This window comes from Saimiri boliviensis, chromosome 1 (genome assembly GCF_048565385.1).
Source record: "Saimiri boliviensis isolate mSaiBol1 chromosome 1, mSaiBol1.pri, whole genome shotgun sequence".
Lineage (NCBI taxonomy): Eukaryota > Metazoa > Chordata > Mammalia > Primates > Cebidae > Saimiri > Saimiri boliviensis.
The window spans coordinates 131,514,477-131,539,726 of record NC_133449.1 but is presented as its reverse complement, the minus strand read 5'-3'; the positions used below and the strand labels follow the sequence as shown (position 1 = coordinate 131,539,726).

The 25,250-nt window shown below is 39.4% G+C and overlaps 1 protein-coding gene across 50 annotated transcripts in view; it reads right to left on the bottom strand.

Annotated features, from left to right (window-relative positions):
• The window catches only part of MAP4K4 (mitogen-activated protein kinase kinase kinase kinase 4), a 198,214-nt gene that overhangs the window by 78,685 nt on the left and 94,279 nt on the right, over window positions 1–25,250 (bottom strand). For 49 of the 50 annotated variants that reach the window (XM_074404352.1, XM_074404346.1, XM_074404361.1 and 46 more), the window contains exon 3: window positions 24,816–24,872. In XM_074404352.1, coding sequence (XP_074260453.1) covers window positions 24,816–24,872 — 57 coding nt within the window. Of the gene's footprint in view, window positions 1–16,103; window positions 16,139–24,815; window positions 24,873–25,250 lie in introns of those variants that run through there. The other variant, XM_074404435.1, reaches the window with a different exon arrangement.

The window sequence follows — 25,250 nt, the reverse complement described above, 5'->3', positions numbered from 1 at the left end:
TACCAATCCAGACCCACAACTTCTTACTATCAGCTCTTCCCAGACTTAAGTCATTCCTGGAGTAAAAGAAGCTAAGTGGAGACTCATCATCCTCTGTCTTCACTTTTCTGACCTGCCACAAGGTCCCTTAAGAGAATCCTGCCTCAGTCTACTCATGAACCTTTCCCTAAGCCAGTGGCAAACTCCGTGAAGCTTCCCATAGCACAAGGAGGGAAACATACATTGGACATACAACATACATTGAATAGTGTCATCTAAAACCTTAAAAACAAGTCCAAAAAATGAATGGCAACAAGGAGTACAGCTCTAAAGGAGGATGTGATAAGCCACAGCCGCTGCTGCTGGAGCTGCAGTACAGAATACCAGAAGGAAGACAGCTGCACAGAGAGCAAGCAATTCTCCCTTGAAGACTCAGTAGCTCATTATCAACACATCCCTATGCAGAAAACACCTGAGGTAAGGGACACAGCCTAATCCCAAAGGATTCCTCGGAACTGTACCCAGTGCTCAAAGGGATGGGAAGTAATGCCTCTTGCCGTTGGCTAGACTGGAAAAACTCATCATTCACAGGACTCAGGACATTCTGGCCTTGAGAGTGGGACTGAACAAGCCTAGACTACATGATGGTATGATCTCAAAATCAAATCCTCAAAGGATCAAATTGTTCCCAAGAACTAACTTCATCCCAGAACAAAGGTCAAGTATGTTATAAAAAATGTAAAATATCTAGTACCCAAGAAGGTAAAATTAACAATGTCTGGAATCTAATTAAAAATTACCAGGCAGCCAAAGAAGCCAGAGCATAGGCCTATGAGAGAGAGGGGAGAAAGAAAATCATCTGAAACTAACCCAGGAATAACACAAATCACAGAATTTGCAGACCAAAAAACAAAAAATATTAATGAAAGCTACAACCTATACCTCTGTGGGTAAAAACTATTATGTCTTTTGGGCATCTGCCCATGAAGGTACCTGAGACCCAATTTGCTCTACATGGTCCACTAAATTGGAACGTAGCTCATTTAGAAAGAAATAACTTGGATTTACAGATGCTTCAATCCTTCAACCACAATGGCAGAGTAAAAAGCCTCGCATTATCATACAGGTCATCTGTTCCCACTTTCCCACCACTAGAAGAATATAATCATAATTTTAAAAAAAAATTTAAATCACACATAGGAAAATCTGTCTACAAAAATGATGTCTGAAATCAGCTTACTTTTGATTCAATCGTTTAAGTAATTTTTGTTTGATCTCAATTGCTATAAACAAGTTGTTAACGTGTGAATCAAAGTATTGGCTGTCAAAATGAAGCTAGTAACTATTCCACAGACCCTGCTTGGAAAAGCACTGACCCAATGGCTAGTATTTACACAGCTCAGTGGCTTTCTAACTCTGACCTTGAGGACATTAGAAGCCAAGCACCAATTTCTGATATATCTCATGGTTTACCTTACCCTTTCCCTCATTCTTCCTGTCTCCTTCACTATAGCTTCTTAAGCTCCCCCAACTCTTGCTTATGTAGTATTCTCATATGTTTCATCAAACACCATAGTACGTGAGTAGAAAAAAGAAAAACAATGATCACCTGGAGAAAATAAGTGATATCTTTCCTTGGAAAGCTATCTTTCAAATGTCATGATATTAAATCAAAATCGCCCTGGCTCTTGATGCTCAAGTCCAAATTTGCTATAGTGTACCAATACGGTAACAAGGAAATAAGCCTTAGTTTCAATGTGTATACACTACCACTTCGTTACTTTCAAATAATTCTCTTCATTGTGGATAATTTGCAAATCTGGAAAGGGATCCCATCTATCTTATAAAATGGTAGTTTCCACTTCAAATACAACTGAGTGACCTCTGTATCACAGCCCACATGCCTGGAGAAGTCTCTGGAAGAGCCTTATGGCAACCACATATGAAAAACCATTCTCTTTGCTCTAAGAATTCAAAGATGCTTTCCACAGAAGCTACTCAAGAAGACCATGAGTAAGTGTCACAGACTTGGGTAAAACAGAAAATAGACTCAAGATATTTTAATTCCTAATAGACATCCTTCATTAAAAAAATTTAGGTAACAAAATTCAGGAACAAGCATACATTTGACAATATCATATTGCATCTACTCACATTCTCTGCAGAAAATGTGACAGCATGTATCTGCAGGTCACTCAACACTTCTCACAGCTTCTCACCTGTGTGAATCATTTCCTAATACTGTGGTGTGGAAGAAAACTATAGGGTGGCACCAGTCATCATGGCTTCAGTAATTTAACATCATTTCCTATTTTTCAATCCAACCTAGGAAAATAATTTAAAGTCTGTCTCTCTCAATTTTCTCGGATTCTTAGAAACATATCAAACCATCTGGTGGAAAACAATGAAAGAAACACAAAATCAAAAGCTTCAAAGTCCCAACGGAAAAACCACTACACTTGACCAGGCTCTGAGAAAATCTGACTCTCCAGGGCTACCAACTGCATTAAACTAGTTTTCAAACTGACCTTAACTAAACCCAAGGGGAAGTTTTGCTCTGAACCAAACCCAGCATATTCAGTTCTAGCCCACTATGTAAGTGGTCCTTACGGGGAAAGTCTTGTTAGATGCTTTACACTTCGCCACAGAAAGTCATAAAAATGTGTCCCATATTCTCTCTTCTAAACAACAATCAGCAATGTGTGTCCTAACTGTGCAAGTCATTACCTCTGTTCATTCAAGACAGTGATAAACTGCAAGTGCTTCTCTTGGAAAAATGTGAAAAGATGTCAAAAATTCACAGATACCAAAAAGACTGAGGGAGAAGAGAACCAGTGATTTTCAATATGTGACTCAATTGGAAATAATACCAGCAGCTGCTGAGACTGGCATTGCTCAACTGTGCCCCAGAGTACTGAGGAAAGCGGCCACCACGGGCAGCCACACGCTGCAGGTCCTGGCTACGGCCCCCTTCTTAGTGGTTTTCCTCTGTGATATTCTCTGAACAGAATACATATTACTGCTGACATTGAGTACTATTTGTATTTTATCAAAGTAACTTTTTTTCTTGAATGTAATTTTTAAAGATTATTGCTGAAAATACACATTTTATTACACACAGGAAAAATGTTTTCCATAAAATAAGCCTAATTTCATAGTGGAAGTCAATAATACAGGATTAATGTAAATAGGCAAACAAAGTTGCCTCAAATTTCAGACAAGTTGGTGCTATTTTATCTCACACTTCTTTTACTTCAGTAGAGTCCCCTAGCATCCCATCACCCCATCCAGCACCATAAGCATACTATATGCCAATTATTTACAGCAAAGATGCACATTTTAAAAAATAATCACCAGAAAGCTACTGTAAGTAATTAGCAAAAGTTTTTTTTTTCTTTGGCTATTAATCATTTTATTTAGAACTTTAAGGTTGTCTACTACCTACACATTTCACAAAACTATAATAAGTCATTGTGGTCTTAAAACAGCTCACTAGCTTGCCATTATGTTCCTTAATCTTTACTCCTTCTATATGCAAGTACACAGGGACACACGCATACGCTGTGAGGAGGTGAACTGGAGGCTGCAGGAGTGGCTGGATGAATGACATGAAAGGAAGGCCGTAAGACACTGCAGATGTCCTCCGTCTGCCAAGAGTCAAGCAACATCACTCCCTAAAAAACAACACAGTCCTCCCTGTCTTGTGATCATCATCTCCCTGTACTCTGAATGGCTATGAAGCAAAACACATGCAAACTCTGCCTGGAGTCCTGAGTCAGGATAGCTAACTTGAAGCAATTATTTTAAAACTAGAACTCTCACAGGGGGCAAGAAAAAGAATGTAGTTGTCAAAATGAAGGAGGATCATAAGCTACCACACACCTATCTTGTATGTAATGGGGGAACTAAATTTCTGCACAAAAGAAAAAGTGAACTTATTGTCGTCATGAAAATACAAAATAAGTGACTCAAGTGGTAGCTCCTCCTCTAAGAGTATGTATTGACTTAAAGAGATAGAGACAAAAACGTAATTCAGTTAATTACACATATAAATGTCTCCAGGAAAGACCCTGAAAGCCATTTACCAACCCAAATTCACAAGCACAAAGGATATTACCGTGCTGGAACCTGCCCAAGTTATCCAGCTCCAACCAACAATACAAACTGCCAAATTTACCATCTGCCATTACCCAAAAAATGAAGGTCAAGAAGTTGCCATCCCACTTTCCTTGGCAGATTTTAACAAGGGCCCCTTGTACAAATGCATTCAGTAAGATTGAATTGTGAGCCCACTTCATAGCAGATCTCATGTGGGGCACCAGAAAGAGTGAGCAGGGGCAGGACAGAGAGACAGATGGCTCATCAAAGAGACACATGGGCCAATGCAGATACAGAGGCAGGCAGAGCACAGGGACAAGGAAACACAGAGAGAAAGGCAGTCAACACCTGGGAGGGTGAGGAAAGATCATTCCAGGTGTACTTGGGCAGACGTCAAGGAGGAGCCAAGAAACCCGGGTAGAGTCAGCATAAAAGAAATCAGACAGGGAATGACACTAGACAGAATGAAGCCAGGGAGCCCAAGAACCAGCAAAACTACTTTCACATTCTTAAGCCTAGACTAACTAAACTTAATAAAACAAAACAAGTCTGTTAGGAGAAACCAACAAAGTGCCCTCATTTCCTGGAGAAATCAACAAAATGCCCTCATTTCCTGCCAAGCTCACATCTGAATCTATCAGCAGTGTGCATAAGGCACTGTCTTGTGCATGGATTGTGCTTATAGATTTGTGCACATTCAACAGCTAGTGTTTCTACTGAATACTAAGTCTTGGTCAAAACGCTGGCACACAAGAATACTGTAACTTGTGCTTGCAGAATTAATTGGGTTTATCCGTTTTTCTAACTAAAAACAGACACAGAATGGGAGAAAGAATGAATTTAAAACTTAAGATTCTCCAAGGCTTAGCATCTTTAAAAAGAAAACCTTAAAACTAAAAGGAAAAAAAGATATGCCTCTTGAGAGCCCAGAGTAAATAATGGGTTAATTTGGGGCTTGCTATTCAGAGCTAAGATCCTTCACTAGTAAATTTCACTGAAGACATCCTTAATTACTTAAGGGAAAAAAAAAAAAATCGTAAAACCTGCAGGATAAAATAAGTAACAAATCCTGGAAACCTTTGTGCTTTAAAATGGTATTGTGAATTTTTTCAAATATTTATAAAAATAAGAGCCAATCTAGAGAAGACTCTCACCCAGTGCAATTCAAGAGGCTAATGAGGCTACTTGTTTACATATTAATTATGGGTACAAATTAATTATAATATATAAATTCATAATATATAATGCAAATATAATTAAATACATAAATTCATATAATATAAATATCATTAAAATATGCACAGTAATTACCTATATATTTTTTTAAACCCACAGTAGTATTATGGAATATTCTCTAAACATCCCTTAAAAAAATATACAGGAGATGCTGAGAAATGCATCTTAGACACAGCAATCCTTGCAAGATTTGATTCAAACCAAATTCACCCTGATGGTTTAGCCAAAGGCTTCCCTCCTGTTTTTGCTACCTACTATACCAAACCAGCCATTTCCTTCACTTAAAATGAAGAAAATTAGCATATCCATGGCATGTGATGTACTAGCACCAGACTAAGTGATACAAGTACACAGCAATTAGACAATGAATCTTCCAATTCACTGAAATCTTTGAATCTGCACAGAAAATCATGCTGGGCTTCTGAATCATTTATGTGTTCATGTCAAGTAAGTATACTTGGCATTATCCCATTATGCACTAAATAATTTACATACAGTTGCAGGAGAAGAGAACTACATCTTTAGACCAGATGTTTTTGAAGTTGGTGCTGCCAAGCACAAAAAGAAATTGCACAGCTGTGTCTATCAACCACAGACACGATGTGAGAGTCCAGCTTTGAGATAGGCTCAGCAGTCAGCGACCTTTCTCCCAAACAAAGCAACAGATGCTGACGATGACATAATACAGAAATATTGGGGCTGAACCACCTTAACTAAGCAACTGATGGAAGATTTGAGTCAAGTTACCAAAAACAAGCAATCTATCAAGAGGTGTCAAATAGTACTTAAGTCTCAAACAGTCATCAGGCCTTTTCTAAGTAATATACTGCTTTATTTCCCTAACTTTCAGTCATCAGGCCTTTTCTAAGTAACACATTGCTTCGTTTCCTTAACTTCAGTTTTATTTATATTCAGATGAGTTAAAATAATAAAGACAATTACAAACTATCATTTAAGAAGCAACTATCAGGGAAAATACATTGATTAAACCACCATATGTACGGTGGTGATTAGCACCCACCTTTGAAGATCTTGTAAGCCAACAATAACAACAACAACAACGACAAAATAAAAAAACTAAGAATAAAAAGTGCTTCTCTGTTCAAACAGGCAGTACTATGAAGTTATTAAAGTGGCCTGTTACAATCTAAAAGCCACCATTTTTCCAAGTGTATGATCAGGAAAAAAAACCACTACATGACTATAATGTATATATACACCATTTACAAGCTCAAAGTTGTAGAAGTATACTGTGAAGTGGTGACTAGAAAAAAGTTGCATAAAGTATGTAGCTGAGACTAAACAAGATTAAGTAATTTACCGTCTGAATTATTCAGGAGAAATCTTACTAAAATAAAGAAATACAAACTAATTTTTAAACTAAATGTAGCCACACAGATAAACAGGTTTGACTGGGGGGCTTTCCCTGAGTGACTGGCAGCCGTAAGAAATAGCTTTATTCCACAAAAGACAGGAAACACACCAGAATGGGGGTAAGGAGACTGTAAGAAAATTTTTTTCCATTTTCCAGTTTTCTAGATGAGCACATTACTTTTACTGTTAGAGAAAAAAGTCTTTCCATCATTTTAAAAATAACTTTACACACACACACACACACACACACACACACACACGCCACTAGAAAAATATACATTAATGTCTTAACAGGCGTTAGGCCAAGGTGATAGAATTATGAGTGTCCTTTTTTTCATCTTTTTACTTCTCTATATTTTATACTTAGAACATTTCATAGAAAGTAAAAATTAAGAAATACAATTTTAAAAGTCACTTAAATTTTTTGTTCCAGCAGCTTTACTCAGTTATAATTTATAAATCATAAAATTCATCACTGTAGGTATACTAAATTAGGGGGGTGATGTAGCAGGGGGAATATATTTTAATTTCCTTACTATCCTGAGAAGCAGAACTAACCAGTAAAGTCAAAGGCCCAAAAAGCCTTGAACTTTTAAACTAGCATAAAGAGAACAGTTAAGAAAACATTCACTACCTAACATGACCTCACTTGAAGCAGCATGCATCTACGAATTCTGCTGTGTTAGAGCCAGAAGCTGCCCACAGTCACGGACTCTGGGGCTATAAGGAAGACATAGGGTCCCTCACTTGGGCAAAACCAGTAGTTCCTCTGTGTAAGGTCATGGGTACAAGCCCACACAGATAGTACCCACATCACAGAGCCTTCCCTCATCATGTGCCATGTTGGGTTAGAATACAGGTGAGATGGTCAGGAGCAGTGGTTCATGCCTATAGTCTTAGACAGAGGTGGGAGGACTGCGTGAGCCCTTGAGCCCAGCCCTTGAGTTTGAGACTAACCTGGGAACATAGTGAGACCTTGTCTCTAAAAAAAATTTAAAAATAAAAAATTAGCTAGTTGTGGTGGCACATGCCTGTAGGGAGGCTGCAGTGGGAGAACTGCTTGAGTCCAGGAGTTCAAGGCTGCAGTGAGCTGTGATCACACCGCTGCACTGTAGCCTGGGTGACAAGAATGAGTGAGATCCTGTCTCAGAAAAAAAGAAGGGTAAATGAAAGACTAGAAAAAGGCTGCAGAGGCTGTAAGCCAACACGACTCCACACGTGCCCAACCACACAGAATCACCAGGGCCGGCCAGGCCCAGGGAGATGTGCTGCTTTAATTGTAGTTCCAAATTTTAATCTCTTCTATCTCAACGGCCTTCTTCCTCCTTTCCCTTTTGAATAAAAACATCTGTACAGTCACTTTCCAGATAAACAGCTTTATTCTGCTTTCCAAACAACTTAAGGAGGAAAAAATAACCAGGGAGTCTTCTTCAGTTCTAGCTTCGGGGAATAAAAATACAGCATTTTCAGTAAGGGAACAAAAGTTAAATTCACCAGGCACATTAAAAGTGAAACAGCTGAAATGAAGGCATTTACTATTATCTTGTATAAACACTTTCCCTCACTCATTCAAGAAAGAAAGATCCCCAAGAAGACTCTGGGGAAGATGACTCATCATCAGGAAATACCACCTAACTACAGATTCCCTCAACCTAGCAGTTACTGCTGTTATTGTTGCTCTCTTAGGTATGACAAAATATCATATCAAATATCTTGTTTTTAAAACATCCTTCTCATTAAAAACAAGAATGAGTAGAACCTAAGAGATTTCTTACTTCATTATCTGTTAAGAGACAACGTGGGGACAGGAGCAGGGTGTGGTGGGTAGGGTGGGGCAAGAATGCAGGCTTGCTTGGAATTTTATTTATTTGGCTGTATCTCCCCAACTTTATTCCATCCCAAACCTATGCCACCTTAAGGGAGCAGGGGGAGCACATGCTGCAAGCACAGCAGGGTCGGTAGGAAAGCTAGACAGCCTCATCAACAGGGTGAGAAGGAAGCAGCGGTGAGACACAGGCCAAAAAAATCCCAAGGAGTGCTGCACAAATTCTTTGCAGAAGACCTGTTAACAGGGGGAAACACTCCGTAAGCCAGCCAACAAAGATAGCAAAGTTCCCAAGTCATCAAATGCTAGCAATATTATCTACTCTTTCTCAGGACTCTTGCAGTTAAGAAAATACAATTAAGTCAGAAAAGAAGAAGAAATTTAACCATGCCCAAACAATGAGAAACAACAGAAGTAAATATTTTCCCTATAACCTGCACCTCAGCATCTCTTATCCATCACAGAATTTCCCAGACTAGGAAAATTCCCTTCTATCTCTGCAGCCATTCAATTCAGCACCTACCATATAACCAGTATTGTATCAACGCCAGGAATACATGCACTTGGAAGTTAGTGGGACACCAATACTAATAGCCCCACAATACTAAAAGCGATGAGAATAAATGAGCTCTCCCTATATGCAGCCATATAGATGGACCTCACAAACATAATACTAACTGAAAGAAGCCAGACACAGAGTACCATATGATTCCATTTATATCAAGATGTAACACAGGCAAAAGTAATACATGGTGACAAAAGTCAGGACAGTGTCACCCCTGCACAGAACAGTTAGTGACTGAAAGGGGCATATGAGGGCAATCCTGGGGTACTTGCAAAGTTCTGTTTCTCAATCTAGGTCCTGGTCCACTGAAGGGTCATATATAGTTTTTGGAAATTTACTGAGTTTATGATTTGTGTACTTTTCTGTATGCATGGTACACGTCAATAAAAAGGTCTATATATATATATATATATATATATATATATATATATACATATATATATATTTTTTTTTTTTTTTTAAATTCAGAATCTCAGCCCAGGGTGGAGGGCAATGGCGCGATCTCGGTCACTGCAACTGCCACCTCCCAGGTTCAAGTGATTCTCCTGTCTCAGTCACTCAAGTAGCTGGGATTACAGGCACATGCCACCATGCCTGCCTAATTTTCTTATCTCTGGTAGAGACAGGGTTTCACCACGTTGATCAGGCTGGTCTCCTGACCGCATGACTTACCCACCCCAGCCTCCCAAAGTGCTGGGATTATAGGCATGAGCCACTGCACCCAGCCCAAAATATAAAAATTTAAAAGTTACTGAGGGTTGTATAAATGAAGACATTTCTCCTGAACTCAGTGCCCATATAGACAAAGGCAAGTAAACACATCTACCCTTGGGAACTGGCTTCCCAAGACCCGTCAGCCATGCTGCTACAGCACAGGTACGTTAAAGAGAGAGAAAAAGTGTCAAAATGTAAAGACATAAAAGAAATACAGGTAAAGAAAAACTGGTTCCTGTGCTCAGAGAAAAGCCCCTGGACACATTGGGGACTTCAGAGCCCCAAGGACATCATGATAACCATCAGATAACTGACAGCCAGTGGCAATCCCGTTTCCGAGGCAGGTTTCTATCTAGGCAGAATTTGCACTCAGACTTGGAGACCAATCAACACCTGAGAGTACTACGGAGATGAGTCAGGAAATAAAATTCTTTCACCCCAACAGGAAATCATTTTCGTAGTTCTAAATATCATCTAAAACCTCTAACACATACTAAACTACATATAATGCCCAAGGTTCAACGGGACAATTGTTTTGCAATCAAAACAAATTTTTACATATAAAAAGAAGGAAGGGGGAGACACTTTATTCAACAATAATTAAACGCCTACTATATGCTAGGCACTGAATTTGCACATGGGATGATACATCACTAAAAAATTAAAACAAATGCAATTAAAACAAATTGCAAAACAAAATGCAAGCTTGTGGGCAGGATCACAGCCAAAATATAATCTGGATTCCCTGTTAGTGCACAGACTTAAAACCAAGAGAGAAAGCCTGACCTATGGCACAGATGTTGCAGGCTAACATATAACAACAGGACAGAGGACTCTCAGCAGCTGCTCATTCACCAGAAAGCAGCTTTCTAAGGGGATTTTCTGCCCTTGGAGCAGAGAGAGCCTGGCTACCTGCAATGCTCAGGCCATTTACGAATTAACAGCAGCATACTACAATATGGCAAGTTTGGATGCTAAAAACCCAGCCCATCAACTAGCTGGCTCCCTAGTCCCATTTTAGATCAAACTCACAGAAGTCAACTCTCTTGTCTATAAGGTTAGTACAAAACTCAGAATAACTAGGAGATTTCTCACTAAAAATGTCTGTCCTTATGTCAGGGTATGATGCTGATGGGAGTAGAGAAGGACAGGGATCCGTTTCTCTAACTAAACAATTAGATTCCACTGTCATATAAACATTTAAGATCCTGCATATGTTTTTACAATAGATTTTCTTTTTTTTTTTTTTTTTTTGAGACGGAGTTTCGCTCTTGTTACCCATGCTGGAGTGCAATGGCACGATCTCGGCTCACCGCAACCTCCGCCTCCTGGGTTCAGGCAATTCTCCTGCCTCAGCCTCCTGAGTAGCTGAGATTACAGGCACGTGCCACCATGCCCAGCTAATTTTTTGTATTTTTAGTAGAGACGGGGTTTCACCATGTTGACCAGGATGGTCTCGATCTCTCGACCTCGTGATCCACCCGCCTCGGCCTCCCAAAGTGCTGGGATTACAGGCTTGAGCCACCGCGCCCGGCCTACAATAGATTTTCACGAGATGTTGACAGACTAATAAAACAAGCAATTCCAGAAAGCTTTATCATATGGACAGGTTAGTTTAAGCTAGAATTTACACCCCAGTCCTATGAAGAGATGTAAACTTGAAAGCTGTTACTGTGATTAAATTCAAGGGGCAAAAAACTGGGCAGGGGTGCTAAGGAGATCCTTTTAAGAGACTTCACCATCTTAAGAGTTTCAGCGGAATGGGCACAGGATATCCAAAACCTTTTCTTTCCAACTGTACTGCTTCACCATTTTACCACATCTCAAAGGGCATGTCACTGTATAATTAAAAGACAATCAAAACTGTTTAATCATCAAATCGTTTCATGAGCAAAAGTGTGTGTGTGAGTACACACACACACACACAAAACCATCAACCAAGCATATGTAACTTACTTGAGTTTTGAGTTTTTTACATTTTATGAAAAGAAGAAAGGGGGAGACGCTATTCATTCAACAGTATTTATTAGATGCCTACTATATGCTAGGCACTGAATTTGCACATGGGATGATACATCACTGAAAAAAACTGGCCAGGCACAGCAGCTCACACCTAGGGAGTGAGCACAGCAGCTCACTCCCTAGCACTTTGGGAGGCCGAGGTGAGCCAATCACCTGAGATCAGGAGTTCGAGATTAGGCTGGCCAACCGGTAAAACGCTGTCTCTACTAAAAATACAAAAATTAGCCAGGTGTAGTGGCAGATACCTGTAATCCTAGCTACTCAGGAAGCTGAGGCTGGAGAATCGCTTGAACCCAGGAGGCAGAGGCTGTGGTGAGTGGAGATCATGCCATTGCATGCCAGCCTGGGCATCAAGAGCAAAAGTCCATCTCAATAAATAAATAAATAAATAGACAGACAGATAGACAAAGATCCCTGTCACTATGGAGCTTATATTCTAGGGGGACAGGCAGTTAGTGGCATGGTGGAGGCAGTGATATACATTAAGTAGGATAAATAAGCCAGTTATATATATATATGGTGATGTGGATAAAGGAAACATAGGACTGGGCAAGAGTTTTAGGAGTAGAAAGAGGCCATTCACTGTGTCAAGGCATGAAGAAGGTGCACGAGTGAGCTGGACAGCTGTGAGGGAGTGGCATTCCAGGCACAGGGAACAAACAGCAAGTGACAGGCCTCTGGGTGGGATGGGGTATGCAGGGTGGACACAGTGAACAGGTCTGTGTGCTTCGAGTGACTGTGGGGAGAAGGAGAGGAGGGCTGAGAAGGAAAGGGCTGGGAGGCCAATTAAGTAGGGCCCTGTCGTGTCAGCCACTGTAAGAACCCGAGCTTTTACTCTGAGCTAAGTAAGCAGCCTATAAAAAACTGTATTCTTTGTTTCCCAAGCTTCACTCAGCTGCTACAGTGAGAAGTGACTGGGGAACAAGCGCAGAGGCAGGAGGCCCCTGATAGGGGCTACAGTAGAAATCTAAGCAACAACGATGGCAACAGAAACCAGAGGGGCAGCCAAGGGTGGCAGAACAGAGGTGCTGAGAAGGGTCAGATTTGTGTTTGTTCATTCTTACAGACTCTCACTGACTATGAGGAGACCATCAGACTCATTAGAATGCATTATGAATTTCAAAAATACTAACTTGTAGTCAATCTACCCACACCCACTATCTACCAAGATTATTCTGACACAAATGACATTGTTTGTAGGCAGAACCAATAGGATTTCCTGACAGATGAGCCCAGTGGTATAGGACAGAAAGCAAGCAGTCCACCCAGAATGCAAAACCTTTTTGGGCCTGAGCAATGAGGAGGGTGGAGTTGCCACCAACTGACAATAAAATAAGGCTCCAAATGGAACAGGCTTATGGGAGAAGAACAGGAGCTTACTTGAGGCATGTTGAGTTTAGTCTATCAGACATCCAAGTAGAGATGCTGAAGAAGCAGGTGATATTATCAATGCAGCACTCAGGAGAGGTGTCTGTTTAATCCTGAGGCCTGAAACCATCCCTAAAAAGGCCAGCTTTCAAGGGTGGCCTTAGGCTGACATCTGGATTTTGATATGGGTAGGGTTTCCACCACTCCCAGAACTGGGTGGCTCACTGTACCTAGAATGTGGTTTACATCAAACACCTATTTTCCTTTTGGAAATCTGAAACTTCGGGTACATGCTAGGCAGAGGCTGCTTATACTGTCATCCCCAAATAAAAAATTCAAGGTACTGAGTCTCTAGCAAGCTTCCTTGGTAGACAATATTTCACACATGCCATTACAGCTCTGCTGGAGGAATTAATCAGGGCCTATGTGACTGCACTGGGATAGGACTCTGAGAAGTCTGTGCCTGAATCCCTTCAGACTTCCTTTCACACGCCTGTTCTCTTGCTGATTTTGCTCTGGATCCTGTCACTGTGCTAAAAATAACAGCTGCAAGTACACCTATGTGTAGGAATTGAAATTGAGGATGGTCTTGGGGACCTCCAATATGACATTCTTTTCAACGCATTCAGGGGAATGGAAGCAAAAATGGAAGTGTCAAGATAAAAAACAAAACTTTGCATGTATAGCCCAAAGCTGAAAGAAGAAGAGGAAGAGGAGGAAGAAGAGAAAGAAGAGGAGGAAGAAAAGAGAAAGAGGAAGAGAAGGAGGAAGAGGAGGACGAAGTAAGAGGGAGAAGAGGAGGAGGAAGAGGAAGAAGAAGAAAAGGTAGAAAAGAGGAAGAGGAAGAGGAGGAGGAGGAGGAAGGGGGAGGGAGGAGGAGGAGAAAGAGGAAGCAGCAGCAGCAGCAGCTGGGAAAAGGAGATGGGATGATGAAAGGACGGTATCCATTTTTCAAAAATGCAACAATTTAGATTATATGAAATTTGTTGGGTGATTTTTTTTATTCAACCATTTATTTTACTTTGAAAAAAGTATTTTACTTTAAAAAAAGCCTTTAGTTCATAAAACGATGAAATTAAGAAAACTGTGGATGTTCAATCTGCTTGAAGAATGCTTGTTAATAATTACAAAGACCATCCTTTCACAGCAAGTTTTAATTTACCAAGAGATCAAGAATAGTTACTCCTAAAGCATAATTAATCTTTTATTCTGCCCCAAAACTGAGAACAGTGTTTTTAAAACTAAGTGTTCAGTACTTGTTTCAATGAATGAATTAGTGCAATTCCATGAATAGCATTAAAAACAAAAAAACTACAAACCATGGTTTACACTTGCCATTTTCAGTCCCAGTGAACCAAAATTACATTGAGCAAAGCAATTAGTACTTAGTCCTATCTTCAGTAAGAATGAATGATACTTCTCATCATTCCTTTTTAATATTTAAAACTAGCCTACAAATTAGTAAATGTATGATTATTAAAATAGCACATAAATATTAACATAAAGTCTGCCTCTCATCTTTTAAAAGGGACACTATATATATTTTTTGCTACTGCTCAAAACACTTTTGGAAATTCTCCTGTAAAACTGCCTTTTGGCCAGATGTGGTGCCTCATGCCTATAATCCCAGCACTGTGGGAGGCCAAGGCAGGAGGACTGCTTGAACACAGGAGTTTGAGACCAGCCTGGGAAACACAGGGAGACCCAGTGTCTACAAAAAAATTTTAGCCCCAGCTACTCAAGAAGCTGAGGTGCAAAGATCTCTTGAGCCCAGGAAGTTGAGGCTGCAGTGAGCTATAATCATACCATTGTACTCCAGTCTAGAAGATGAAGCAAGATTCTTTCTCAAATAATAATAATAATAAGGTGAAGAAAGAACAGAGGGGAGGGGTGCGGGGGGAGGGGAGGGGAGGACAACAACAACAACAACAACAACAACAACAACAACAACCTTTTGTCTTGAGGCATTCTTCAGAAGAACAAATACAAGCTAAGCAACACCCATGTGAATGAAGGGTGCCGTCATGAACCTAGAAGGGCTAACAGAATCCTAAAACAGAGTATGATCTAGAACAGAAAAACATACACATAAAATGAACAACATGTGGCCACTGTTCTCTAGTTAACAATTAAAATAGCAGAAGAATCAGCAGGGCTCAGTGGCTTACGTCAGCAGTCCTAGCACTTTGCCAAGGAAAGAAAACAGCCTTGTGCCTAGGAGTTTGAGACCAGCCTGGGCAACATAGTAAGACCTCATCTCCACAAAAAAATTTTAAAAATTAGCTGGGCATAGTGTCACACATCTGTAGTCCCAGTTACTCAGGAGGCTGAAGTAGGAGGATCACTTGAGCCCAGGAAGTCTAGGCTGCAGTGAACCCTGACGGTGCCACTGCCCTCCAGCCTGAGTGAAGCCCATCTCAAAAACCAAAAATCAAACACAAAACAAAAAATCCATACACACATACACAGGAGAAGAAGAGAGTTCACAAGGCAAAGGTATTTGTCAAAGGACCCAACAGTGATGGTTGTAACCACAGGATGAAGGAGCCTACAGAGAAGAAAGACAAGGCAAAGAGAATCACCACAGACGAAGGGAGGCAGGTGGGGAGTGGATTCTTTGCACAAGTGGCTGAGGAGGGTATCGGGGTTTATAACAAGTCTTCAGCAAAAGTGATTTTTAATATTTTTATTAAGGAGAAGGTAACAAGAAAACTCACATTGACCATGTAAAAACTAATAGACTAAATACTCTTAATTCTGACAAAAGCCTATGAGATAGGTATTATTATTCCATTTTACAGATGAGGAAACTGAGCTTTACCATGCTTAAAAATACGTATTGCTGTCTTGGAGTAAAAGGCAGGATATGACTACTAAATAATGAAGTTGACTGTCTAGGAGGCTCGTACACTATAAACTCACCTTGAAAATTATTTATGGGCCTCAAATTTATGCTCCTAGGAAAGATGAGAAAAAGGTTCAATCATTTTTATTAGTTCAGTGACAATTCTAAAAACAAAACCCAGAAATGTATACACTCCTAACCCTCCTTCTAATAATTTTCTTTCCTAGAGGGATGAAATTTAAATGTAAAAGTAAGTAAGAGGTCTTGCTATTATGATTAATGTTAGCATCTAAAATGTAAATATTTGTGATTATAAAAAATGACAGGGAAATTACAAAAAAATGAGAATGACATTAAACAATGAAACCAATATTGTACATCAACTATGTTTTCTCCAAGTGCACAGAACTAATGCAATCACCAAAAATGGAACACCCTATTTAATTCATCAAATATTTGAGTGTCTACTAAATAGCATTGCTTCTTGTTAGGTACTACTACTTTAAAACCCAAACACAGAATACCACTGCTATACTCCTGTTTGTGACTTTAGAGAGGTCAATCACATCTCTGAATTCCAACTGTTGTCATCCATAAATTAAGTGAAGGTTTTTCAACATTAAAAATATAAAACATCAGAGGTATAAAACTAACCCAGTCTTAACCTTCCTATACTTACTGACTTATTAAATGGGTTAAAATAGCAAGAGAGAGTTTTCAAATTCCCAGTTTCAGAATGACATTAGAATGAATTAATCCAAAACAGAAACACATTCTAACCCAGCCAAAAACAAAAAAAACTAATCTTTCAAGTAATTTTACTATGACATCATCACCAGTATAGCTATTCTTAAAACACTTCAACAGCTTATTTCTTGAACAGTTCAACCTTAACCCTAAATTAACTATTTATTACTTTGGGGAAGAGAAGAATAGAGGGATTCAGAAGAAAGAAGCATAAGCTGCACTATCAGAAAAACCTGGATTTCGGTCCCAGGATCAGTTCTTCCATCCACAGAGAAGGGATGATTAACATCTGACTCAAACACTATTGTGTACCCCAAACTAAATGTGTGTACCATACCATACCTCACACAATGTATGGTGTCTTAATGCAATGTATGATGCCTAAAGCATATCTTTATCAAAAAAAAAATCATCCAATCTATACTTTCACAATCATCTCTATCCCTGAAGATTAATTCTAATATCTAGAGAATTTTTTTAAAAAAAGAAAACATTAGAAATAGTAAAAATATTATTCTGCCTCATTTGTGAAACTTCACTGTGTTTATATTACTCTATACCAAGTGTTCCCAATGGGGCTGATATTGTCCTCAAGAAGAAAATTTACTACTTTTAGGCATAAAGAAAATTTACTACTTTTAAGCATATACACAGTACATAAACATGTATACAGTTATATAAACACATATAGTATATCTGTACTATTAAAATTTCATAGGGAATAATTAGAAATGAATGCCTTAGGGCAGGTTCTATGGCTCATACCTGTAAATCCTAGCACTTAGGAAGGCCAAGACAGGAGGATTGCTTGAGCCCAGGAGTTCAAGACCAGCCTGGGCAATATAGTAAAACTCAGCCTCTCTCAAAAAATAAAAAAATAATTATTACAGGTGGCACACTCCTGTAGTCCCAGGTACTCAGGAGGCTGAGGTGGGGGTATCACTTGAGTCTAAGAATTTGAGGTATGGTAAGCTAGACTTGTGCCACTGCACTCTAGCCTGGGTGACACAGCAAGATCTTGTATCCAAAAAAAAAAAGTTTTAAAAAGCTTCATAGGGAGGAGACAGTGGAAAAAAAAGGGAAGTTAAGAAACGCTGCTATAATATATGAGGATACAGTGGAACTATTAGTTCTCAAAATCACTATACTTGTTACTTCAAATAAATCAATAATTAAATAAAATGTAGTTGATTTTAACTGATTTTAAGAGCTTTTCTTCAAGGTCTTGTCTTGTACCAACATTTTAAAAATAAATAAATAAATAAATAAATAAATAAATAAATAAACAAACAAACGTGGAGTCTTTTATCTATACAAGGCTGAGTAAGGAAACCAACCCAAATTAGGAAGTTAAAATTTAAGATCAAAAATCATTCAAACTAGGTTAAAACTTGTCTAAGATAAGAAAATACCAGACCAGGAAATTTAGCATCCCACAAACATAGCACATCAATTTCTCTCTCAGTAGCTAAGGGAAAGAAGGAAGTTCCTTTTAAAAGCAGAAGATAAGGAGGGGGATACAGACTGTCAAAAATGGATGCATTTCTGGCTCACCCTGACAACCTTGAATGATCCTGTGGTGAGTCTGTCAGAGTCATGCAAAGCAAAGGGAGAAAGTGCGACCAACTGCCTAACACAGAAGAAGCCAGTACCAAGCTGTAAGGCTCATAGCATTTAACTAGCATCTGATGAACAACAGAACAATAGGTCCCACAGCCCACTGAGATCTCTCCCCTCCTTCCTTTTGTTCTTATTTTCAGTCTAGACAAAAACAACACATTCATTACGCTGTGCTCCCCTCCAGATGAAAAAGGTAAAATTGTTCAGTGTTACATGGCCTTGTGCTATCACTGGAATACATTTGTTTTGCTCCCTCATGCCAGAGCATGAACTTCCTAAGAGCAAGCTGTCCTGCCCATGCATGGTCATAGTTCAGAAGGCATTCAAAAACCTGTCCACCAGAAGTGACGCATATTGCTAAGCTTCTTATATGGCTCTTGCCTTTCCACATATGATGACAGGCAGAGGTCAGTTTCTTACTTGGCTGTTCCAGGGAATTTCGAGGCTTTTACACAGCTTTTACTTCCACAGATCCATGGAATGTGGTTCTGGGAATACTAGAGGATGCTCAATCTGCCAACTGGTTCCCAACAGAGATCATGTCCAACATCTTCCTGTCCCCTAAGGAATATGACAGAATTGCCATTCACAGACACTAAAATCTTAACATTAAAAGGAAGTCTGCTCTGACAAATCTGCAAAAACAAATTTTAGAAAGGAGAAATGTGGTTAAGATCCACCTATCCCTTAAGGTTCAGATTAAATCAGCTCACTCAACAAGCTTGCTTAAAAACCTGGTGTTTGAAATGGTTATACTTTCACAAGAACAGTAAGTAAGGAATCAAAGATCGAGGTTCTAATTCCTGCAGTGTCTAATTAGCAATGTACTCCTGACCAAGAATCAGCGTCTCTGAGCTGGAGTTCTTTACCCACAGACAAGAGGCAGTGGGCTCTTTCTTTTCTAAGGTTCCATTAAAAACCAGGAGGTTTCAAACTTGAAGGTGTATTAGAATGTTTTGGAGGGCTCCAGTCCAGAGTTTCTGATGCAGTAATCTAGGATGAAACCAGAGGCTGCATTTCTAACAAGTTTTCAAGTCCTTTCAGCAGCTGCTGGTCCAATAGCTACATTTTGAGAATCCCCTGCTTTAACACCATCCTATGCCAGAGTGGCTGAGAAAAAGGACCCAATGTTGGGAAGACCACTAGACAGGCCAAAGACTAGACTGGATGCAGCTCTGCTATTCAGTGCTGCTGAAATGCAGTCAAACATCATTCATTCCAAAGAGCACTGTTTCATCCCCATCTGACATAAAACACCAAATTGTAAGTTTGTCTCTGTTCTCCGTGCATTAACCTAGGTAATGTTTGTCCTTGATTTGTCCAAAGCAAATGGCCAAAACAACTTCAGAAAAATTTTAAACTTCTCCCCTCCATGTCTATTTTAAGTAGTAATACTGTTATAATACTGAAATGATTGTATGTTCACTGAACATAAAAATGTGTTGTTTTATTAGGAACCAAGATTTTCAGTATAAAAGACAAAGAAATATGAGACATACAAGATAGAATTTAAAAAAAAAAAAAAACTCTGGTTTTTGAAACAATATGTGTTTCTTAGCTCTGCCTACTGAAAGGGCCTAGAAGCAATAATACCTCAGTAGTAATGAGCATACTTGGCATCCAGATATTGGTCCCTAAATACATTTCCCACTCAACAGAACTAAGGCTCCTCAGAGGAGAGGATTCCATGTCTTGGCAGGTAAGTTTCAAATATCTACTTGTCCCAGAAAACAAGTACTCAAAAACTAATAGGCGCATGTCAAAAGGCTACAGACTCCACTGGGGACCCACTGGGGTCATGTCAAAGGCTGTCATGCCAAATATGGTACAACTTGATTATATATTAACAGCTGTAATTGATGGAAACACGTGAAATAAAACCACCCATGTCCACAGCAATATCCAGATAAAGAGAGGAGGATAAGGATAGGTAGGAGGAAGCTCTTCTATTAGACTGTTGTTGACTAATAAATACAGAAGGAAGAACATAAAATCATCATTTTGCAGTAATGACTAACCTAAGCAAGAATCATTAAATGAATGCTAAAGCCATTAGTTGAAAGGCTGAGTATACACACAGTGTGGAAGTATCACCCTGGAGATGGATTATTTAGGAAATGCAAAACTAATAATGCACCCTTATGGTAGAGAACAACAGCAGTCGTCTCTTTAATCAAGTGACCCAACTTGGCTTCACTAATAATGGGAAGGCTATGAGTGAAGTGGGCTTCACCTAGAACTGATGTACCCCCCGATATGTGGCAATATGAAGTACCTAATACCACCACTGATGTGCTCTTGCCAAAAAAAAATTAATCTGCGCCTTATCAAACCTCTCAGCATAATTCCAGTTTCTAGGAAACACAAAAGAGAAAGCAACAAGTTAAAGCATAACGTGAGGATACTATCAAATCCAGAATACAGGATACTTTACAAAACAATTTGGCTGAACTTTTACAAAAGTCAATTTTCTTTAAAAAATAAAAATAAAAATAAAAATGGAGGCAGGAAGGTAAAGAAAAACTTATTTGCTTAAAAATCAGTTAAGCAATAAGACAATTAAGTATAGTGCATAAACCTGGATGGACTACGATTTAAAAAGTTATAAAAACATTCTTGACACAATCAAAGATAGATGAATGTAGACTGAACATTAGGTGAAACTTCATGACACGTAGAAGACTGTCTTTATTTGAAGACAAGCATGTTCAAGTATTTTCAGATGAAGTGTCATGGTGATGGCTGTCATTATTTTCAACAACAATACACATACAACACACATGAACAAAATGTTAACAAATGTTGAACAAGTGAAAGGTTGACGGTGTTCACTCTTTCAACAGTTCTGGATTGGGGGAAACCATTAAAATGCAAAATAAAATTCTGTTCTCAGAGACAAAGCTCACTCAAAGAGTTTATGAACTCCAAGTTGAGAAACACTGGTAAAAATCATTTGCCTGCTTTGTTTTGTGCATGTAGTTAGGTTGTAATATTGTACTACTGTTATGCAAGATTTTATTGTTGGGGAAAATCGAAGGGTACATGAGATCTCCCTATACATTTTTCTGCAAAACCTCTGAATCCACCATAATTTTTAAAAACACACACACATTATAAATCTGCTGTCCTAGTGTCATCCACTTTGAGTATATCCTTAATCTGTTCCTTAAGCCTTTCCAAAACCAATCAGGTAAAAGACATGCTTTCCTTAAAAAGAGCCTTTCAAAATCCTAAGGACAGTTGACTCTTAATACAACTAAAGTACTCACACACCAAATTTGAAGAGACTTTTACATCTCTTGCAAATAAATGCCTCCCCACTTCCTAGGCCCCCTGGTTTCCTCCACAGTCCCTTGTCACCTCACCCCAGGATGAAATCTGAATTCTCAGCTGATTTTGTTTTCCAGATTCACATAATCAAGCAAAGCAAGGGAAGTGAGCCCACATCTTTGCATTGTCTGCAGCCAGCTTCAGAGCTAGATTCCTTCAGCCTGCCAATAGCTGACAGCTCAGAAGAGCAGCCACACCATTTAACTTCCCACACCTGCTGCTCTTCTTGTTTTCTGGGCCTGAGGAATAACTAGTAGCCCGGTAACTACCTCTCACTTTCACCTAAAGAGTCAGAACAACTCAGTGATTTTTCCCCAAAACAAGTATTTGCATCTTTCTGAGATGAAACTAAGTAGAGGTTAAAAAAAAAAAAAAACGATACAGAACCCTGTTCTCATCAAGAGAACCCTCTCCAACAGCCCCTCCTGCTGGAGTTGGAACCAGAAGCATATGCTGCAAAATCTCTCACTCAGCCTGCTCCCACTTGCTCCCATGTCCCAGCCAGGCCAATGCCTATAAGTGCAAAAGAGGAGCTCAGAGGAGCTTTGACATGCAGGCTCGGCAAGGGCATGTTTTCCAGGCTGCCTGCTGCACGTGGCCCTCTATCCATAAACAACACTTACTCTGGGCACTGAGGTGCCCCATGCTATAGCAGAGGTCACTGTATGAAAACAGCACAAAAGAAACATTACTGAGTGGCCAATATGGTAAATGGTTGATTGGATTTGTGTATTTGTTTGAGGACTCACCATCTGGTTTTCATTTTACCTAAATATATGGGTTCTGCAATAATTACTTTTAAAGAAGCCCCCAAAATACTTACATCATGCGTGTATCCAACATTGCCTGATTCTTCAGGCAAGAAAATACCTTTTGTACACAACTCAACAAAAGAAGGATACAAAAGCATCCATTACGCATACCGGTATATATTTTATAGCTATGTTCACAGAACACCAAAGTACTAATAATACCTATTATAAGGTAGCAGAAGGCCAGGCGTGGTAGCTTATCACACCTGTAATCCCAGCACTTTGGAAAGCCAAGGTGGGTGGACTGCTTGAGGTCAGGAGTTCAAGATAAGCCTGGCCAACATGGTGAAACCCCGTCTACACTAAAATACAAAAATTAGCTGGGTGTGGTGGTGCACACCTATAATCCCAGCTACTCAGGAGGCTGAGGCAGGAGAACTGCTTGAACCCAGGAGGTGGAGGTTGTAGTGAGCTGAGATTCCACCACTGCACTCCAACCTGGGCGACGGAGTGAGACTCCATCTCAAAAACATAAAAATAAAAATAAGAAGTATATGGATTTAACTTTTTCTTTATATTTTCCCATGATTTACACTTCTTTTTTTACAGTGATCATTTATTGCACACTTATAATCAGAGCCAGGCTTAGGTGAAGACCTCTACAGAGACAGTAAACCCCATTTAGATTCCATTAAAGATGTGAAAGAGGACATATCCTGATGGGTCACAATAGCTATGTCAGGGGAAACAGCACAGGTTGAATGACACTGCAAGGGTGAACACTCAGTTCATAAAATTCCAAAAGATTACATTTAAAATGGTACCTGCAAGTCTGCCAGTAAACAAGTCAAAAAATGATAATAAAAATGCAAAGACCATATTTTCCAGCAACACCATTCCCAACACAGCACCGGCAAGATAAACGGCATTCGGAATGGCAACTTTGGTAGGAAGATGTTATTGATCATTCCATTCACAGAGAGCACTTCATAATAGCTCAACTATTGTATTTAAATTACAATAACCAAGAAGTTACTGTTTCTTCACCACTCTTTAAAATCATCTTAAATTATATTTAACTGGAAAGCATCCAATTTCCCACTGAGCAGTACACCAAGATAGGATCACTACAATACAACAAAATAGTGTGCATCAGAGTATGTTAAGGAGAATGTTCTGGCCATTCAAGTACGCCATGGTACATACTCATTTTAAAGTATCCATTAATCTGTTTTAACAGAGAAAAGAAGGTGGTCACCTCATAAAATGTCACATCTTCAAATATTTATGAAAGGTTCTGTCAGCTGTCCCATGGTCCAGAGACAAGAGTGTTTTCTAATTCTTACTGACACATATTCATGCTGAAGATGACCACGCTGTCAGAGACCAAGGAGAGAGCAAGGCAAAGGAGGAGATTTTGCTCTCTGCATAGACACCAGAGATCAAGCTAGCCATTATCTCCCTTCACAGACCCCAGACTTGGAGAACTTATGGCTGGATTTAAAGTTATCCCAAGTCTCCAATGCTGCTGGTTAACTCTTTCTAGAATCTGTGAAATATGATGTTGAATCCTACTCATAATTACCAAGTTAGAGGCAAACATAAGCATAAAGTAAAATTTCTGATAAAAATAATTTAAAATGAAAATGATTTAGTTCATTATAACCTATGAATATTTTTAAAGAACTTAAATATGGGCTCGTGCATATATTACCTGCACACACACAGGCACACATACACTTACTTTTTGTCTCGGTCAAGTTCTCCTCTTTCTCATCTAAAGCTGCACAGTAAATGCTCATGCGACCATTTCAAGAACTATTTTTTGCTACTAAATTTTGCCAACAATCTGCTCAGCATTCTAGCAGATGTTTCTGTTTTCCAACCTCTGGGAACTTGGCTGGGTCTGTTTTCTTCTCCCATGTTAAAAATAAAAGAAATGGCACAAATGTAGCCTAATACCCTAGAGAAGCTTTTCTCCACTCGAAACCCTCAATCTCCCTATTCATGTGACCTCCATGATCCCTTTTCAAATTTTTTCTTTTCCATTAGAGAAGATGTTTCCAATTATGGCCCATTACGTTGCCAAGGATGACATCACTCAGATGTGGGTGTGCAATGAGTGTGTTTTGAGATAATGCTACTGGCGTTTTGTACATGGAGACTGTATACAACAATTTAGGCTAACTAGTCCACTGGACCTATGAACCTACAATGTCACAGAAGGGTAATGTATTCAAGCGATCAGATTTTCCAAACAGAATAATACTCTATGTTGTTGGAAGAATTCTTATCTTCCATCTAACAATTTATTTAAAAACATGTGTGACTTAATCTTACCTCAGTGACATCCATAACTTTGATGGCCGCCAACTGACCCGTTTTAACATGTCGACCCTGAAAAACAGAAAAAAATCAATTTGCATCAATGTTTGTGCACAATCATTAGAACAAAATGGCTGGAGTTTCCAACAAATCGTATCTCATCTACTTATCTCTTACTAACCAAGAGTGATGATGAAGTAGTCCTGTGCTCTCCAATATAACAATATGGTTTATAATGAACCACACTTAATAAGCAAGACAAGGCCGGGCGCGGTGGCTCAAGCCTGTAATCCCAGCACTTTGGGAGGCCGAGGCGGGTGGATCACGAGGTCGAGAGATCGAGACCATCCTGGTCAATATGGTGAAACCCCGTCTCTACTAAAAATACAAAAAATTAGCTGGGCATGGTGGCGTGTGCCTGTAATCCCAGCTACTCAGGAGGCTGAGGCA